This window comes from Saccopteryx bilineata, chromosome 5 (genome assembly GCF_036850765.1).
Source record: "Saccopteryx bilineata isolate mSacBil1 chromosome 5, mSacBil1_pri_phased_curated, whole genome shotgun sequence".
Lineage (NCBI taxonomy): Eukaryota > Metazoa > Chordata > Mammalia > Chiroptera > Emballonuridae > Saccopteryx > Saccopteryx bilineata.
The window spans coordinates 227,738,401-227,757,186 of NC_089494.1; the positions used below are offsets into that span (position 1 = coordinate 227,738,401).

Below are 18,786 nucleotides of genomic sequence, written 5' to 3' on the forward strand. Positions count from 1 at the left end.
TGGACCTAGAAGGCATTATGCTAAGTGAAACAAAGGCAAATACTATATGATTTCACATATATATGGAATCTAAAGAACACAATAAATGAACAAACAAAACAGACTCACAGTGAACAAACTGATGGGTACCATATGGCAGTGAGGTTAGGAGGCTGAATGAAAAAGGTGAATAAAGAAATACAAATTGGTAGTTACAGTATAGTCACAGGAATGTAAATTACAGCATAGGAAAAATGGCCAGTAATATTGTAATAAATATGTATGGTGCCAGGAAGGTACTAGATTTACAGGGGGATCATTTCATAAATTATATAAATGTTTAACCACTATGCTATACACCTGAAACTAATTTAAAATTATATTATCAACTGTGATTGAAAAAAAAAATGTAAAGGAAGAAAAAAGGACCACCTACTGTAGAAATCTTCTGCTGGCAGGTCTTAAGAGCCCCTTCTCTGAGGGAGCTACGACTGTTGTCTCTTCCCACATGTATCCACTCTCTGGGACCAGCATGGACCCTCTGGCCTCATCACATAGTCTTCCTAAGGCTTGAATAAGTCCCAAAAAGAGGTGACAAGGACTTCCACAAGGAACACCATATCTGAAACCTTCCTGGTCCCTAAACACTATAAAATCTAACTCAAAACTTAAGACCTTTGATCTAAAGAGACCCTATTGTCGCCTGACCAGGCGGTGGCGCAGTGGATAGAGTGTCGGACTGGGATGCGGAAGTACCCAGGTTCGAGACCCCAGAGGTTGCGCGCGGGCTCATCTGGCTTGAGCAAAGAGCTCGCCAGCTTGGACCCAAGGTCGCTGGCTCCAGCAGGGGGTTACTCGGTCTGCTGAAGGCCCGTGGTCAAAGCACGTGTGACAAAGCAATCAATGAACAACTAAGAAGTCGCAAGGCGCAACGAGAAACTGATGATTGATGCTTCTCATCTCTCTCTCTGTTCCTGTCTGTCTGTCCCTGTATATCTCTGCCTCTAAAAAAAAAAAAAAAAAAAAAATACTTTAAAGAGACCCTATTGTCAACACTAACTCCAGTCTCTTTCCACCAACACATCTTCACCACCCAGAGTGTCTTTGACTGACCCACAGTGAATTTCCTTCTGCCTCCCCCCTGCCTCACTTATGGGAGTTGTCATGGGCAGTGAGATAATCAACAGACAAAAGTATTTCGCTTCCAGTTCAGCATGCAGCCTCCTAACACCGCTCCTCCTTGAGAAGAAGGAAGGGAAGCAGTGAGTATGAAAAGTCTCCATGGTGACTAATCTGAATCTAAGAAGTTGAGTTCATTATACAAGTGTGTCTGGGTCTCCTTCTCAGCATCTCAGCAGAAAGTTGTTTCATGCATTAACATATCCTGCTTGGTTCCATGAAATTACATTTGTTCCTCTGAACAATGTTTCCTATTCTACAAAAAAACCAGCTGGAGCCATAGATAACAGCTGAGGCTGTTCCTTCCAGTCAGCTGGCGAATGCCAATTCTGCATGGATTTAAGTGCATTCAAATTAGCAACGTAATGGCTGTGGATGCCCCCAGACTTCTAACTGCACAGTAGCTTCAGATAAACATCTGGAGAATAAAGTGCTTACAGGTGTTGCATCCTTAAGATGAAAGAGGAGCCCTGAGGGAAGAGGAGGGTTTTCATTCACCATTGCTACCAGGGCCCTGGGGGGCACCCCACGAAACCCTGGCCACTGGATCACCCAACCTTTTTCCTCCTTTGAAACTGTTCCTTTCAAACCGTGGTGCACAGTGCTGCCCGTTCACACAGCTCTCAGCGACTGCCTTCCTCCCTTGCTCATTCCTTCCCCCATCTTAAGAGGCCCAGACAAACCTTTCATTTTTAAAATAATTTTTTTATTTTTCAATTACAATTAACATACATTATATTAGCTTCAAGTGTACAACATAGTGATTAGGTATTTATATAACTTCTAGTGATTATCTGGTAAGTCTAATCAGCATTTGACACCACACATAGTCATCGCAATATTGTCAGCTGTATTCCCTGTACTTCATCCCTGTGACCGTTTTTATAACTGGCAATCGGCACATCTTAATCCCTTCCCCTTCTGTACCCAGTCCCCCAACCCCCCTCCCATCTGGCTACCATCCAAATGTCCTCTGTATCTGTGAGTCTGATTCTGTTTTGTTTGTTTGTTTGTCTGTTCATTTTAGATTCCGCATCTAAGTGAAATCACACAGTATTTGTCCTTCTTTGTCTGACTTATTTCACTGAACATGAATACCTTGTAGGTCCACCCCAGGTGTCGCACAGACAAACCTTTTTGTACTGTCCGGGCAGCAGGCTCTCCACAATCTCTCTCAGGTGGTGGAAGGAGGGTCTCTTCTCCGGCTCACTGTTCCAGCACTTCCCCATGATCTCATAGCTGGAGGAGCACAGGACTCAGAGTGAGCAGAGGGGGCGTGGCAATGGCGGGGACCCCCCCCACACACACTCACCCAGACCCACTGGGCATGAACACAAGGCCCATGGGGTGGGGACTGGCTTACATTTCACTGGTGGCGTGGTCAGGCTTGGCCATGCGATACCCACTCTTGATCTTATTGTAGAAAGTAGAGTCCACCATCATGCCAGGATAGGGTGTGCCACCTGAAATCCAGGAAAGGAAGCATCCAGGATTAACAAGTGCGTGGCACAGTTCTGAAACACGTGGGTGAGGCAGCACTTTCAGTGCTGGCTCTTTCAAGGAAATGAAGTGTTATCATCACCCTGCTCAGATCTTACCTTTTAGTAGGACTTCTAGGTTGGTCAAATCCAGATCCCCTAGGGAAAAATCTACATCTCCTGAAAAAGCTCAAAAGTGCTTTTCAATGTTTCTGACTACTGGCTCTCTATATACAAAGCACAATAGAAACTCAAAAGAGATTCTGAATCAAGGGGACAAAAAGTCATTTTCACTAGAAATGTTCAAATAAAGCAAAAGTCAAAGCTGGGGCTTGAAATGTTGAGGTAATTCTCTGCTTTTACCAAACACACACTAAGATGACCCACAGAGACATCCAAGGAGGGAAACTAAGGAAAAGAAGGCCAGGCAGAGAAAATTCCATTTATTATCATATCAGAGTAACAGTGAACTCGCGAAACATTTCTCACGTTTATGGCCAAGGCCAGGTCCAGTTTAGTTCCCTCTCTAACGCCTTCCAAAATCACTCTAGGGCTCCTTTCTCTTTTCTCCAGACTTTCAGGATTTTAAATCAGGACCAAACAGTGTGTGACTAAGTGTGTGAGTCTTATCTCCCTGGACGATGCGTCTGGAGGTGAGGCTCGTGAACATTCCCTCTCTTAGGGCCCTCACCTGACATCGTGGGACACCTGTGCTGTCTGACAGCTCATGACTGACGGATTGAACAACTGGGAGGTTTCTCTCTACCAGAATGCTGACCAGGAAGGGGAGCCACACACTTTCCCTGCCGCTCTACTTTTCACCTGAGCATCTATCACATGATGTGAGGGAGTAGCAACTCTCCACTCATGAGCCCACTGAACCCCGAAGTCCAAAGTGAAACAGCAGCTGGTGAATGGAGTCCCGCTGGGAGAAAGTCACTTTGGTGTAGCCAAAGAAGAGGAGGGGCAAAGGCCGGAAGTGAGGACAAAGGTCAGAGGTGAGGGCACAGCTCCCCAAGACCCCGTCCCATTCTGCACGGGCATCCATCAGACATCAGATGTGCACGGTGTGTACTATGCATCAGCTGCAGTGCACTTGACTCCCACCAGGTATGTTAACACTGATTACATCTGGAGCTTAGAAAAACACAGCATTTCCCTTCTGGAGTCGTTCCAAAACAACTCAGACACACAGAGATGGCAGGCACATACCAAGGGAAAAGATCTCCCACAGCAGAATGCCATAAGACCAGACATCGCTCAGCGTGGTGTAGAGGTTGTCGAAGATGCTCTCGGGAGCCATCCACTTCACGGGGAGGAAGGTCTGCAGGGGAGGAGGAAGGAAATTAAACCCACCGTATGCACCAATGAGCGACAGCGGCAGAAATAGAAAGAGGTTCTCTTTCACTGGGCTAAGAATAACTTGCACTAATAACCTTGGTCCACGTGAGAGTTTTCTCTGTGTCATTCACTGCTGTACTTCTCTGCACTCGGAAAAGCGCCTGGCACCTAGTGGGTGCTCACTAAGTATTTGACAAATGACGGATGGTCAGTGTTGCCTCTTATGTCCTTCCAAGGAATAACATCCCAAAATATTTCATCTTAAATTTATACCCCAAAAGTGTGAGCCCTGAATGGATCTGTCCCTTATTTTCAAGTGTTCCTGCAAACAAAATTAAGAATAAATCCATCCTGCCTGACCTGTGGTGGCGCAGTGGATAACGCCTCGACCTAAAAATGCTGAGGTCGCCGGTTTGAAACCCTGGGCTTGCCTGGTCAAGGCACATATGGGAGTTGATGCTTCCAGCTCCTCCCCACTTCTCTCTCTCTGTCTCTCTCTCCCTCGCTCTCTCCTCTCTAAAAATGAATAAAGAAAAAAAAAAAGATTTAAAAAAAAAGAATAAATCCATCCTGACCAGGCAGTGGCGCAGTGGATAGAGCATCAGACTGGGATACAGATGACTCAGGTTCAAAACCCTGAGGTCGCTGGCTTGAGCACAGCTACTCTGGCTTGAGCACGGGCTTACCAGCTTGAGAGTACGGTCCCTAGCTTGAGCATGGGATCATCAACATGACCCCATGGTCTCTGGCTTGAAGCCCAAGGGCTGCTGGCTTGAGCAAGGGGTCACTCACTCTGCTATAGCCACCCAGTCAAGGCACATATGAGAAAGCAATCAATGAACAACTAAGGAGCCTCGATGAAGAATTGATGCTTCTCATCTTTCTCCCTTCCTGTCTGTCTGTCCCTATCTGTCCCTCTCTCTGTCTCTGTCACACACACAAAAAAAGAACAAATCCAGGGATCTTAGAGCCAATTAGATTTTTGAACTTTAAGAAACTCTACAAAGAGTCTGATATAATGATAATTTTGCAGGCTGTTTTGTGAGGCTGTCCAACCTTCCGTGGCAATACTAAACTGGACAGATACATCAAGTAACCGCGTCAGCATCCTTCAGCCCTCTAAAATTGCTGGGGAGATAACAGACAATCACAACCTTTTTGAACAGAACTTGGCTTCATCAAAGTCCACTCTTTTTTTCCATGGGGCCGAAAGCTACAGGTCACAGTCAGAGTACGTGAAGCACAGAGCATGGACACAGCCCAGTGTCCTTCTCCAGGTGGACGCACAGTCCTAGGGGCTGTCTCACAGCCAGTGCAGTGGGGTGATTTGGATTTCTACCTACAGGTGGCAGATGTATCCCCCAACTACTCCATCTGCTTAGAGGTGAAAGGGGTGGGAAGAAAGGTTCAAGTGAAAGACAGAAAGACTATCTTTAAGGAAATTGTGCCTGTAAGATATATGAACTCAAATGGTTTTAATATTTTAGGGGTAATAGAAGCCATTTGAAAATTTTATAACAGTTAGAGATGCTGTCTTCAGATATGCATACATGTACACACTTGTGCACACAATTTTCACATTAATAGCAAATACTTACTGGGTGCTTGTATATGCCAGGCAGTGTCCTAAGCATTTTACATGAATTCGCTAGTTTAATCCCCCATAGTGACTCAGGAGATAGGTATTATTGTCACTTCCCTGCTGCAGATGTGGAAACCGAGGTACAGAATGGTCAAGTGACTTGCCCCAAATGCAATGCCAGCAAGTGCTGGAGCTGGTGCTCACACCCAGGCAGTGTGCTGCGGCCCTGCGCTTTCCAGATGGACCCCAGGAGCCCAGTTACGGACTTATGGACCCCATGCTGAAATTATAGCCACCCAGATGGCTGGAAGCAACACCTGGTATCAGAGATTCAAGTAAGGGAGGGCAAGCATACCAAACGGAGTGGGTAGAGCACTTACGCTGCCTTTAGATACGTAGTTTGAATCATGCATGATGTCTCTGGCCAGGCCAAAGTCACAGATCTTCACGATTTTTCCTTGTGCGAGAAGGACATTGCGAGCGGCCAGGTCTCGGTGGACACACTGTGCAGAAAGAGAAGAAATGGTGTCAGTGGCGATCCGTCCGCCGTGTCAGTGGCGATCCGTCCGCCGTGTCAGTCCGTCTGCCGCCGCCGCATCGCCTCTGCAGCCCGGCCACTTCCCGGTGGCGTGTGGAGCTGCCTGGCACAGCTCCGACAGGCTGGTCTGGCAGCAAGAGCTCACCTTCCAGAGTCTCGTCTCAACTGCTCCCAAGAGCAAGAAGGCTCCAGAGAAGCGCGGACAGTATTGGGAGCAGTATCGCGGACACCTGGCGATACTGGACTGCCCACTCTGCTCTGGGGCAGAGAAACAGAGACGCGGCGGCGCCACCGGCCTCTCCGCGGTCTGTCTGCGCGCGCACCGCCCTCCGACCTGCCGCCTGGGTCTGAAGAGCACACTTACATTTTTTGAAGCCAAAAACTCCATTCCTCGGGCAACTTGATAGGTGAAGCTCAACAAATCCAGCAAGGTGAGGCCTTCCGAGTTGTCATCCGAAAGGAGGTTTTTGACTTCCGAGTCTGCGGGAAAGGAATGGAGAGTGTGGGTGCCTGCGGTTGGGTGAGTCTGCACCTGCTGAGGCCCGCAGGGCTGGGCAGGCTCCACCAAACTACAGCCCAAAGGCTTTTTTTTTTCTGGGTTTTTTAAATTTCTTTAATTTTTCATTTATAGTTCCCATTCAATACTACTTTGTACTAGTTTCAGATGTACAACATAGTGGTTAGACAGTCATGTACTTTACATAGTGTTCCCCTGATACTTCTGGTACCCACCTGACACCAATCATTACTACAGTGTTATTACTGTATTTCCTCATTGCACTTTACATCCCCATAAAATGACTTTCTTACAGAGTTGCTAGATCTCACAGGTGCATATCTAAACTATGCATATTCTAGACAAACCCCCTTGGAAATTAGGAATGAGCTTTTCAGATGGAAGTGAACATCTGTTAGTAAGTTGTCTTATTTAGGACTAAAGGTATGAATACAGCAGCTTGTTTGAAAATATATGTTACAAATTTAGGCTAATGACTAAAACGATTTAGCTACAAATTGTAAAACAATAAATAAATAAAAATTAAATGTTAAAAAATACATACTATGCAAAGACTCTATCTTTAAAAACATATATAGCAACAGAAACACATATCTGGCTTAAAAACATACATATCTGATACATTCCATAAGAACCAATCTAAGTGGGTTCTCACACAGGTTTTGTTGTTTGCCTCCCAAATTTCTTTTTTTAACCTTAGCAAATCATCTCAGCACCATAAACACACACACACACACACACACACACACACACACTACAATCTTCTACGATGAATTTACATGAGGGCCTTTTAAAAACATACCTTCTAGAAATCGTTTTCTTTTTTTCTTTTCAAAACCACCTCCCTAGCACTTGTCTTATTTGGTGAGTAAAACCAACCCCCAGTCAGACTAGAGGTAACAATCTTTAAGATCAGTGCCAACAATTTTGCATTTAAACTGGTTCCCTTTGTAACCTGTCCACCTTCCCTGGTTAGTCCTATCTGGAAGGATCCCAGGGTTTTCTAGGAAGGAGGCAATCTAGGCCAACAGTTCTCAGTTCTCTTTGAACATTTTCAGGCAAGTGGAGAGTAGCTACAGCCATTCACAGCTTTGCAGCCAGCGAGGGGCAGGCCAGGAAGCAGCAGTCGGCCTGCCAGCAGGGCCTGGGCTGAGCATGAATCAGGTTCCCCTGACATCTGGAGCCAGGTCCAGCTTGGGAAGCAATGTAAACTATTTTTAACAATACAGGAGTGGAAAGGAAGCGCAGATTCCGACAGCCCTCACTGGCTCATCTTTAAAAAGGGCTTGGACGCTTCCCCATTTGGCAGTGGGGAATGAATGGAACTTGGAACGGCAGCAATGGAAAATATTATTGTGTACTGAGTGAGCTTTGCAAAATGAGCACATTCTTTTTTGTAATGGATTGTACCTTTCACTTAAGAACCCTGAAAGCATTCAGAGCACATTAGTGATTTTTGAAACAATTTCCAAACATAGCAGCTTCATGTTGTTTTGCATTGACCAATGGGAGGGCTCAGACTCAATAATACAAGGTCACAGGACAAGTCAATCTAAGACCCATCCCGGTAGCCTTCTCCACACTGCAAGCCGGTGATTAGACTCGAACCCCGGAGGGGCCACCCCCTGGCAGATGTGGGGTGGTCCATCTGGTATGGGCATCGGCTCAGCTCCCTGGAGTTTATAAATCAATTCAACCCCGCCACATGCCCATCTGCTTTGAAACAGGCAGATCTTCCTTCAAACAACCTTCAGTAGGAACACTCAACCCCCTTGTCAAAAAATATAACCTCAAATTGTCCACTTTCCACTTTCTATCACAAATTGGATATTAGAAAGCTCAAAGCAAGGGCTATTGAACCCATAGAGATCAGAGACATAAAAATTAAAAATTTAAAATAACAATCAGAAACCAATATAAGATTGCTAACTTTTAATTTTGTCTAGTAAGAGCATTGGAAAAAGGTAAATCAATATTGACATACTTTCATTTTTCAAAAAAAGACACTAATGCTGTCTTTATTCTTTTTCTTCTTAGTGTCACAGGCTGGGTTGTAGTGATCTGCATTTAGGGACCATGTGGCCTGGTGGTTCTCTTTACCATGCCTGCTCACCTTCTTCTGAGGATGTTCAGTACCCCATTAAACCACTGGAAGAACACAACACCCACAGAGTCAACACAGACACTTTTACCTAACATAGCTTTCTTCTTATATGAGGCCGGGCGGTCATACAGTGATCTCTGGATGTCCGAATATTTAGAAACCTCTTTCCTCTCCAGCATGGGGACATACTGCGTGGTGTCAGCTTGCTTCATGTCCATGTAGTCACCATTGTTTTCAAAAGACAAAACAACATAACTGTAAAAATAGAAAAATAAAAACCTTATCCAGGTGCCCCGTGAGAGTTATCATTCAACATTCAGTAAACGATGAGCAGGTACATACAGTCTGCAAGGCAGTGGGGGGGGGGGCATGGGGGCGGCAGCGGGGCGTAAAAGCAAAAACCAGCTGCCCCCTTCACGTGGGTGGTCTGGTTGGGGAGATGAACATTAATCAGTAATCACACAAATACACAAATCATCTCAACTTAGGTGTGCCTGTCCTACACTGCTTTTCTTTTTTCTTTTTTAATTTTATTTATTCATTTTAGAGAGGGGAGGGGAAGAGAGAGAAACAGAGAGAGAAGGGGGGAGGAGCAGGAAGCATCAACTCCCATATGTGCCTTAACCAGGCAAGCCCAGGGTTTCAAACTGGTGATCTCAGCATTCCAGGTCGACACTTGATCCACTGTGCCACCACAGGTCAGGCTTGCTCTGTTTTTCAATTCACAGGTCACAGACCTTTGCCACATCCTGCCACTTAATCAATTTAGCACCAATTTGGTGTTCATCAAGTGATTCAATACGAAGGGAACTCTCCTGGTGCTTCCTGATGTCACAGAACTTCGTATCTAGAGATCTTTATAGACCTTTGTGGGTTTCCGCAGTAGGGATCACTGTCATTGCTTGGATTTATAGGTCCAGATTCAGCAAGGGCCAGGATCTCAAGTTTTGAGATCCTCAGTTTCTATCAAAACATGAGCACTGAGCCTGACCAGGCGGTGGCACAGTGGAGAGAGCATTGGACTGGAGTGCAGAAGACCCAGGCTCAAAACCCCGAGGTCACCAGTTTGAGCACGGGCTCATCTGGTTTGAGCAAGGCTCACCAGCTTGAGCCCAAGGTCACTGGCTTGAGCAAGGGGTCACTCACTCTGCTGTAGCCCCCCTGGTCAAGGCGCATCTGAGAAAAGCAACCAATAAACAACTAAGGTGCTGCAACAAAGAATTGATGTTTCTCATCTCTCTCCCTTCCTGTCTGTCCCTCTCTCTGCCTCTCTCAGGCTCTGCCACAAAAACAAAACAAAACAAAACAAAAAAAACCCCAAAATATAAAAATCAAGAGCACTGAGGCATCCCTGGCCAGTGCTGCTAGTGGGCTACATATAAACTGGAAAATGGCTCCCTGAACAATTCCAACTCTTGCTTTCATTCAAACTCATCAGCAGGGCTCCCCACACGGTCTCCTGGTCCCAAACACCTACAGATACCGTGGGATATCTGTGTCATGGGACGACTTACAGTCCAGCCACCCTCCTGGCACAGAATCCGCAGACATGGAGTCTATCAGGACATGGGCTCTCTCCACTGGTAAGGCTCATAAAACAATTCCCAGCAACATCTCTCTCTGAACCCACCTCCGTGTGCTTTCATCAGCAGGGTTCAATCCAAAGATGTCCAGCTCTTTCTTTGGCTTCTCTGGGTGGCGGCTCAGGAAGCTGTCCCTATTCTTATGCAAATAGTTGACCAAATCCCCATAGAAGCAGTACTCAGTGATGATGTAAATGGGGCCTGTGGGTATGAAATGAAGAACAGGTAAGCCATGAATTGCTATGTTTGCACTGGCAAGAGATGTTGCTCAAAAACAATGAGCTTTCGTCAATTCAGTGGAATCCAGTCAACTCCATTCAATGGACTTACATTCACTGGCACATTTTAAAGTATAGAGTGGGGGTTTAAAAAGCTGGGTTCTACAGTTTTTACAACCACAGATGTTCTATGAAAACCCTCCGCTGGGCGTGGTGGTGTGCGCCTGTAGTCCCAGCTACTCGGGAGGCTGAGGCGGGAGGATTGCTTGAGCCCAGGAGTTCCGGGCTGTAGTGCGCTATGCCGATCGGGTGTCCCCACTAAGTTCGGCATCAATATGGTGACCTCCCGGGAGCGGGGGACCACCAGGTTGCCTAAGGAGGGGTGAACCGGCCCAGGTCGGAAAACCCTCCCTGCCAGGTCAGTAAGCCTACCTGACTTGGTACAGGCCCCCAGCAAGTTCACAATGTTTAAATGTGGCCCCAGGTGGGTCATTATCTTCAGTTCGGACATGAGAGCTTGTTTTTCACTGGATCTGGCTGTGGCTGTTAAAGAAATAAATCACATATTAGTTCTGAGCAATCTACTTCCCTGAAAAAGCCAAAAACATGGCTCCTCCTGTTACTGGATACTATTTTATTTATCAAGAGTCTAAAAGAAAACAAGAGATAGTTACTCAGTCTAGACTCTAATAACTGATCCTTAGTTTTTAGGGTAAAAAGAAGTCATTACATGGACAAGAGTGTGGTGGTTACCAGGGGCGTGGGGAGGGAGGACGCAAGAGGGAGGGAGGGAGAGAGTTAGGGGGAGGGGGAGGGGCACAGAGAAAACTAGATAGAGGGTGACGGAGGACAATCTGACTCTGGGCGAGGGGTATGCAACATAATTTAATGACAAGATAACCTAGACATGTTTTCTTTGAATATATGTACCCTGAATTATTAATGTCATCCCATTAACATTAATAAAAATTTATAATAAAAAAAAATAAGTCATTAAAAATAACAACTCTTGCCTGACCAGGCGGTGGCACAGTGGATAGAGCATCAACCTGGGACGCTGAGGACCCAGGTTCAAAATCCCAAGGTCACTGACTTAAGCACAGGATCATAGACATAACCCCATGGTTGCTGGCTTGAAGTCCAAGGTCGCTGGCTTGAGCAAGGGGTCACTGACTAAGCTGGAGCCCCGGGTCAAGGCACATATGAGAAAGCAATCAATGAACAACTAAGATGCCACAACTATGAGCTAATGCTTCTCATCTCCCTTTCTATCTATCTGTCCCTCTCTCTTGCTAAAACAAAAACAAACAAAAAATACTCTTGATCTTCCAACATACAGGCAACAAAAGCAATCTAAGTAAACCTAATTGACAAATCTAAATATGCATAAAACCTAGAGGCAAAAGACCCAAGATCTAGTCCTAAATTTGGTATTTACTGGCTCTGTGATTTTGAACAATCCACTTAATAGCTCCACATTCAAAAAGAATCCCCAGGAAGGGACACTTACGCTTCAGCATCTTCACTGCTACTTTCATGACAGGTTGGGAGCGGCTCAATCCATAGGCAGTTCCTTCGACCACTTTCCCAAATGCACCAGATCCTAGTATACGACCTATGGGCAACCAGAACCATTAACTCACACAAACCTCGGGCATCTCATCAGCTATATTTACCACCGCCCACAATCCTGGGTGCACAGCTGGGTGCTGTTTTTCCTGTAAGGAGTAAGCGTAATGATTCCTCCCAGTCATCCTGTCAAAGCCAGCATTGAGCCCACAGGGAAGGAAATTAGTGTAATTGCTTTTGTCAAATAACATTTGCAAGGAAGAGGAAAACACAGACAGGAGAGAGGAGGGTAGGGCCCTCCCCGGTGGGAGCACTCAGCGCCCGCCCGCGCTGGGCCAGACCCTGGGCTCCACTGCACTCGCCTTGGCTCTCACCCAGACCCCCTGGTTCTCTGTCCTTCTGTTCCATAGGCAGACAGAGGCATATTTTGGATCAGTAAGTCCTGCCCACTGGAAATACTTCAGTGTTCAAGACGTCCCTGACTCCAGTGAGTGGTGAAGTAAACAGCAGGCTGGCCCCTTGCTCCCTGTTTGTCAGGAGGACCAGGAACCACCCAGGTAAACCTAACCCTGAGAGCCCAACACGGCCTGTTGCGTGTCGGCATGTCAGGAGATACAGAGCAATGCAAGCTGTCGTCCCCACACTCTCCAAGAGATCACAGTCTAAGAGGGACATTTCCCAGAGTGGGTGGTCTCACCACACAGAGCCACCAGGGAAAGACTCAGCCCTTAAAGGACACTGACAGCCAGCACTGCCCCTGACTGCAGCCGGCACTGCTGGAAACGTCTGGAGGGCCGCTGGTCTCCCGGCAACGCGGGAATGCACAGCAGCAGAGAGACACACAAGGGCCTCTCGGCATATTAGGGATGTTGCCCTTTACCCTCATATTTTATTACTTTTTCGATTCCCTTAGCTCCTTGTCCCTCTTTGTAAAACAAGGGAAGTACAATTTTTTAAACAAAGCTTAGTTCCCAGGTATAAGTATTTGGATTGAGAGTAGCTAGGATGTCTTGAATGATTTCAGGTTAAGTAACTCTCTAAGAAGACCTAACGTTGCTGTATTCTGGGATCAGACAGGTGGACAATTAAAAACTGCCTTTGGCACCATCCAAAGTACATACCATTAGAACTTTCCTGGTGACTGACACAGCGCCAGGTCTAACTCGCATTTCTTTGTCATGTTTTCACTCATTCAGAATGATTTTGTTTTTTAGTTTAATAATCAGCTTTATTAACTTTAAATAGCTTCAAATTTCAACTCTGTGTTGGTAATGTTTTAGATTTCCTAATAACTCATCCAGAAGCAAACATCTATACTTTTAGCTAACAAAATGGCTTTGGGTTAAGAGACTTTATAATACAAATTTGAAGGCAGGATTGTTAACTGATTTTTATAAACTGTTTTGTTAATGTGGAAAGCCCCCTTTTGATTTTAAACAAAGATTATTCTATTCTTTTACTTGCAAAGAATGTGATTTTTTTTTTTTTTAAATCCCCTGGACTCAAGCTTCATGTATTTGGTCTCAGCCAAGATTAAAATATTTGAAAAGTCTATGATAAATTGGCTTGATTATTTTTATGTGTTTTCCTTTAAAAATGTACTTACAGGCCCTGGCTGGTTTGGCTCAGCGGTAGAGCATCAGCCTGGCGTGTGGGGGACCCGGGTTCGATTCCTGGCCAGGGCACATAGGAGAAGCGCCCATTTGCTTCTCCACCTCCTCCCCTCCTTCCTCTCTGTCTCTCTCTTCCCCTCCCGCAGCCGAGGCTCCATTGGAGCAAAGATGGCCTGGGCGCTGGGAATGGCTCCTTGGCCTCTGCCCCAGGCGCTAGAGTGGCTCTGGTTGCGGCAGAGCGACACCCTGGACCGGCAGAGCATTGCCCCCTGGTGGGCAGAGCGTCGCCCCTGGTGGGCGTGCCAGGTGGATCCCGGTCGGGCGCATGCGGGAGTCTGTCTGACTGTCTCTCCCCGTTTCCAGCTTCAGAAAAATACAAAAAACAAATAAACAAACAAACAAACAAAAAATGTACTTACAGTTTTATATTCTAAATATATATTCTAAAGAAATATCTAATACATCCTTAGAATGTACTGGACCGGCCCTGGCCGGTTGGCTCAGTGGTAGAGCGTCAGCCTGGCGTGCGGAAGTCCCGGGTTTGATTCCCAGCTAGAGCACACAGGAGAGGCGCCCATTTGCTTCTCCACCCCTCCCCCTCTCCTTCCTCTCTGTCTCTCTCTTCCCCTCCCGCAGCCGAGGCTCCACTGGAGCAAAAAGATGGCCTGGGCACTGGGGATGGCTCCATGGCCTCTGCCCCAGGCGCTAGAGTGGCTCCGGTCATGACAGAGCAACGCCCCGGAGGGGCAGAGCGTCGCCCCCTGGTGGGTGTGCCGGGTGGATCCCGGTCGGGTACATGCGGGAGTCTGTCTGACTGTCTCTCCCCGTTTCCAGAATGTACTGGACCAAAAAAACATTTTGTGATTGTCTTCATTCGTTTCTTATCAGTTCCTTTTTAGTCACAGAAATTCATCTCCTTTTCAATCTGTGTCATTTCTGAAGCAAAGCCATTTTGATGGGTGTCTGCTGCAGGTGTCTTCATAGTCTCTTCTTTTGTAAAATTTTATGTAACCATAACTCGCTATAAAGTGAGATTTAAAAAAAAAAACCACTGCAATGATCCAATTAACTCATTTTCAAGACAAAAAATATTTCTGAAAGCCAATTCTTATTGCCTAGCTGTTATTAAGCACAAGCTCAGATCCCCCATTTCTCCAAGGCCCTGTAAAGAGCAAAGTCATGTACAAACTGAAAGGGAATCTTAGGAGATCACCAGGAGGAGCTTACCCAGCACTAGTCCATCTCTTGGAAACTCCCATCTCGAGTCATAAGGCAGCTGCATCGGGTCCACATAAATATATTCATGTCCATCAGGGCTGATTGACTCGATGACCCTCCAGCGAATTTCATACCTCGGTTTCTATAAATGACCAGGACAGGTAATTACCCAAGTCTGAATGCACTAAAGCTTAACTGCAGCCACAAAGTGGCCAGACACAGTAACTCAACACATAATTTCTGAGCGCCTTCTCTGTGCCAAGCCCTAGACTAGGTTTTGTTTTCTTTTCTTTTTTTTCTTTTTATTTTTTTTTTACAGAGACAGAGAGAGAGAGTCAGAGAGAGGGATAGACAGGGACAGACAGACAGGAACCAAGAGATGGGAAGCATCAATCATTAGTTTTTCGTTCGCATTGCAACACCTTAATTGTTCATTGATTGCCTTCTCATACGTGCTTTGACCGCGGGCCTCCAGCAGACCGAGTAACCCCTTTCTCGAGCCAGTGACCTTGGGCTCAAGCTGGTGAGCTTTTGCTCAAACCAGATGAGCCCGTGCTCAAGCTGGCGACCTCGGGGTCTTGAACCTGGGTCCTCCGCATCCCAGTCCAACGCTCTATCCACTGCACCACCACCCGGTCAGGCTGGACTAGGTTTTTATTCTTCTTGCTCTTATTGGCTTCAAAGATTTTTGGTTCTTTGAGAAAAATATCTACCTGTTTCCAAATGACGACGAGGACAATCAGTGAGATGATCACAATCACCAACAGCACCAGAACTGCAGCTGCCACCGTGAGTTCTGAACGTAGGGCTGCAGAAAGAAGAGAGAGGCGTGGTGGACAATCTGCACGAACACACAGGAGGGCAGAAGGGTGGTGCAACTGTGACTGGGCAGAAATCCCTGACCCTGCTGGAGAAGCATGAGGGCTGCCTGGCTCATTTTAGGGATGGGCAATAGCATCTCTCCATTATCTATACCCATGAGAATGAGACTACTCCAACTCTTCCCTTAGAAAAGGAAGGGACAAACTTCAATGAGGGGAGTGCAATACTTTCACTAAAGGTGCTCCAATGTTAACCTTCTGGACAGAATGTACATTGGAATATCAAGACTGATAGAGGAGCCTGACCAGGTGGTGGCACAGTGGACAGAGCGTCGGACTAGGATGTGGAGGATCCAGATTCGAGACCCCGAGGTCGCCAGCTTGAGCACAAGGTTGCTGGCTCGAGCAAGGGATCACTCACTCTGCCGTAGCCCCCAGTCAGGACACATATGAGAAAGCAATCAATGAAGAACTAAGGAGCCGCAACAAAGAATTCTCATCTCTCTCCCTTCCTGTCTATCTGTCCCTCTCTCTGACTCTGTCACACACACACACACACACACACACACACACACACGACTGATAGAGGAGATTGAGAGCTACTCTAAGTTCAGAAACTTAAGCTCAGTTTATGTTGAAAGGTTGCATTTTGTTTACATTGCTTTTGGCTTCATTAATTTTTTGTCTTAAGGAATTCAAGATGTCTCACTGTTGTAAGGAGCAACAGGCAGGAGATCTTTCCCTCCATTCCCACACTCAGACTAGAGAGACTAGGTAGCTAGACAAGCAAAATGCAAGAGGCCTCTACAGGCTGTAGTTTTGTATCTGAACCTGAAAGAAAGTCCTCCCACACAGGTGCCAAGAGAAGGCCCTGTAAGATCAATCAGAGCTGAATATCTTCCTTGGGACCTTTGTTCCTATAAGACCCCCCTGGGATTCAAAGTTCCACCTCAGGGAGGAAGGGCTTGGCTGATGACTGATGAGCAACTCACTGGGAGCCACCAGCTTCAGCTCTCGGTTCTCAACCCCAAGGAGATTCTTAGCCAGACAGCGAACTGCGATGGTCTCCTCCACTTTGGCGAAGGTCACCCGGCCCTCCACCCTGCTCCTGTCTAGGGGGTAGACCTCTGTGATGATGTTTGAGATGTTGTTGGCCAGAATCGTCCATGAAGTCTCATTATTACATCTGGAAAGAAAAGGGCACAAATACAGAGCCAGTTATCTAGAGTAATGGAGGTGAGTGAAGCAATGAGAATTATCTAAAACAGCAAGCCATTCTGACATGGCCTATATTAGGGGGTACAGGGGGGGGTAATTTTCTTATTTTATATGCATATTAATATTAAAACTTGATTGTTACATGCCAAAGATTGAATAACCTACATTAGATAGGTTAATTGAAAGTTAACTGATTACGAAGGCAAGGCAGAGATGAACAAGTCCAGTGAAATATAACTACCAATCTCAAGCCTTGAACCCAGGAGTCAACTGAATAGTGTTTTGACTTCAAGAATGTTCCTACCCCTCCAAAAAGGCCTGGAGCCCTTCTCTTTATCTACACTGTGAAGAGCCCCCAAGGTGTAATAAAGTTAGAGTGATCACCCGGCTCAGTTTTGAGACCTAGATTGTGGCTCTAGTCAAGATCCAAATCTGGGCCTTTACCCTTCTGAGGGGGTAGGTCTCAGCCTTTAGGAGAGAAGCTTCTGAACACAGCCAGTGGCCAACGACAGAAGTGGGAACATGCTGCTCATGTGCCCATTAGAGGAGGCTGAGGAATAAGGAATGAAGAAGCAACTGGTGAGTTAAACCACCAGTTTGCAGGTAGGCAGATGAGGCAGTAAGCAGTCACATGGGCAATATTTTCATTTATGTTCACACGCCAGTCTAACCACCAAAACAAAGTTTCCCGTGTAAGAAATGTGAGGTACAAATTTGGGCCAGGGTAGCAAAAATCCTCTTATAACAGCAGCTCTTTAAATTCATTCTTTTTAAATGAGAGACCCTTGGGGAATCTGATGAAAGCCATGGACCCTGTCACATATTTCTGAACACACAGGTACACACACACACACACACACACACACGCATACACAAGGACCACATGCAGAACTCTAGTAGTTTATGAGATGTAAGCCAAATAGAAATGTCAAATACAAAAGAAATAAAATACATTTGAGGTCCTTTGCATCAGGGAAGAAACATTCTGACCACAAATGAATAAGGAAGATCTTGGTTTCCATACTTCTTAATATCCTTGCAAATCATCCACTCAATATCAGGAAGAGGAGTCCCTGCAGCCGTGCACCTCACGGTCTGTCCCCCTGTAGAGCCATGGTGGTCATCGACCAAGTCCAGAATAGATGAGGGAACTGCAAGAGGTGGAAAGACATGAGAACTGAATGATTCCTGACCCCAAACTCCTGGGAACTACAACACGGAATATGAGTTCAGAACTCGCCCACAGGGCATTCGCGAAACCGCCCAAGAGAGGCTGAGTGCACAATTGCATTCCAGTTTGCACAGACCCACTTGGTTAAGAGCATTTCGGTTTCAGTGTTGTGGGATTTGTGCCCCATGGTGTTTTAAATCTGAGGTGAGAAAAGCAAGAGGCCCCTGTGGTTATTTGGCTTGAAAGGAAAAAAGGCTCTTAAAATTAATATAGCTTAGGATTCAACTAATGAATGGATTCAGCTCAGGTGTAATCTATAGAAGCATTTGCCAAAGTGCACCTGTGGGATATTATTAGGTTTTAAAGATTTTTTTTTAAATCTGTGATCAAACAATTGAGAAATATGCTACTGCTTGAACCATAGATTTACTATGAGGGTCAAATGAGCCCACCTAAGACAGTATCTGGCACACGGTAGGTACTCAATGGATAGGTGGACAGGTGCTGAACCTGAACATAAAATGACATGGGCACTCCATTCTGGTAGGGCCACTGTACCATGTCGACAGGAAGCTAAGCAAAAAGGCCCAAGCTCTCTGGAACTACCTACAGTCATTTGGACCAAAAGCATCATTTTTCTCCAAACTATAGGTGCTA

At 46.0% G+C, this 18,786-nt stretch overlaps 1 protein-coding gene across 3 annotated transcripts in view; it reads right to left on the reverse strand.

Annotated features, from left to right (window-relative positions):
• Window positions 1–18,786, reverse strand: part of PDGFRA (platelet derived growth factor receptor alpha) — a 51,433-nt gene that overhangs the window by 11,265 nt on the left and 21,382 nt on the right. For all 3 annotated transcript variants that reach the window (XM_066278756.1, XM_066278757.1, XM_066278758.1), the window contains exons 9-21: window positions 17,983–18,109; window positions 16,733–16,926; window positions 15,633–15,727; window positions 14,929–15,061; window positions 12,030–12,134; window positions 10,952–11,062; window positions 10,349–10,502; window positions 8,807–8,973; window positions 6,462–6,577; window positions 5,940–6,062; window positions 3,849–3,960; window positions 2,522–2,621; window positions 2,292–2,397 (exon numbers count right to left, since the gene is read on the reverse strand). In XM_066278756.1, coding sequence (XP_066134853.1) covers window positions 2,292–2,397; window positions 2,522–2,621; window positions 3,849–3,960; window positions 5,940–6,062; window positions 6,462–6,577; window positions 8,807–8,973; window positions 10,349–10,502; window positions 10,952–11,062; window positions 12,030–12,134; window positions 14,929–15,061; window positions 15,633–15,727; window positions 16,733–16,926; window positions 17,983–18,109 — 1,643 coding nt within the window. The remainder of the gene's footprint in view (window positions 1–2,291; window positions 2,398–2,521; window positions 2,622–3,848; window positions 3,961–5,939; window positions 6,063–6,461; window positions 6,578–8,806; window positions 8,974–10,348; window positions 10,503–10,951; window positions 11,063–12,029; window positions 12,135–14,928; window positions 15,062–15,632; window positions 15,728–16,732; window positions 16,927–17,982; window positions 18,110–18,786) is intronic.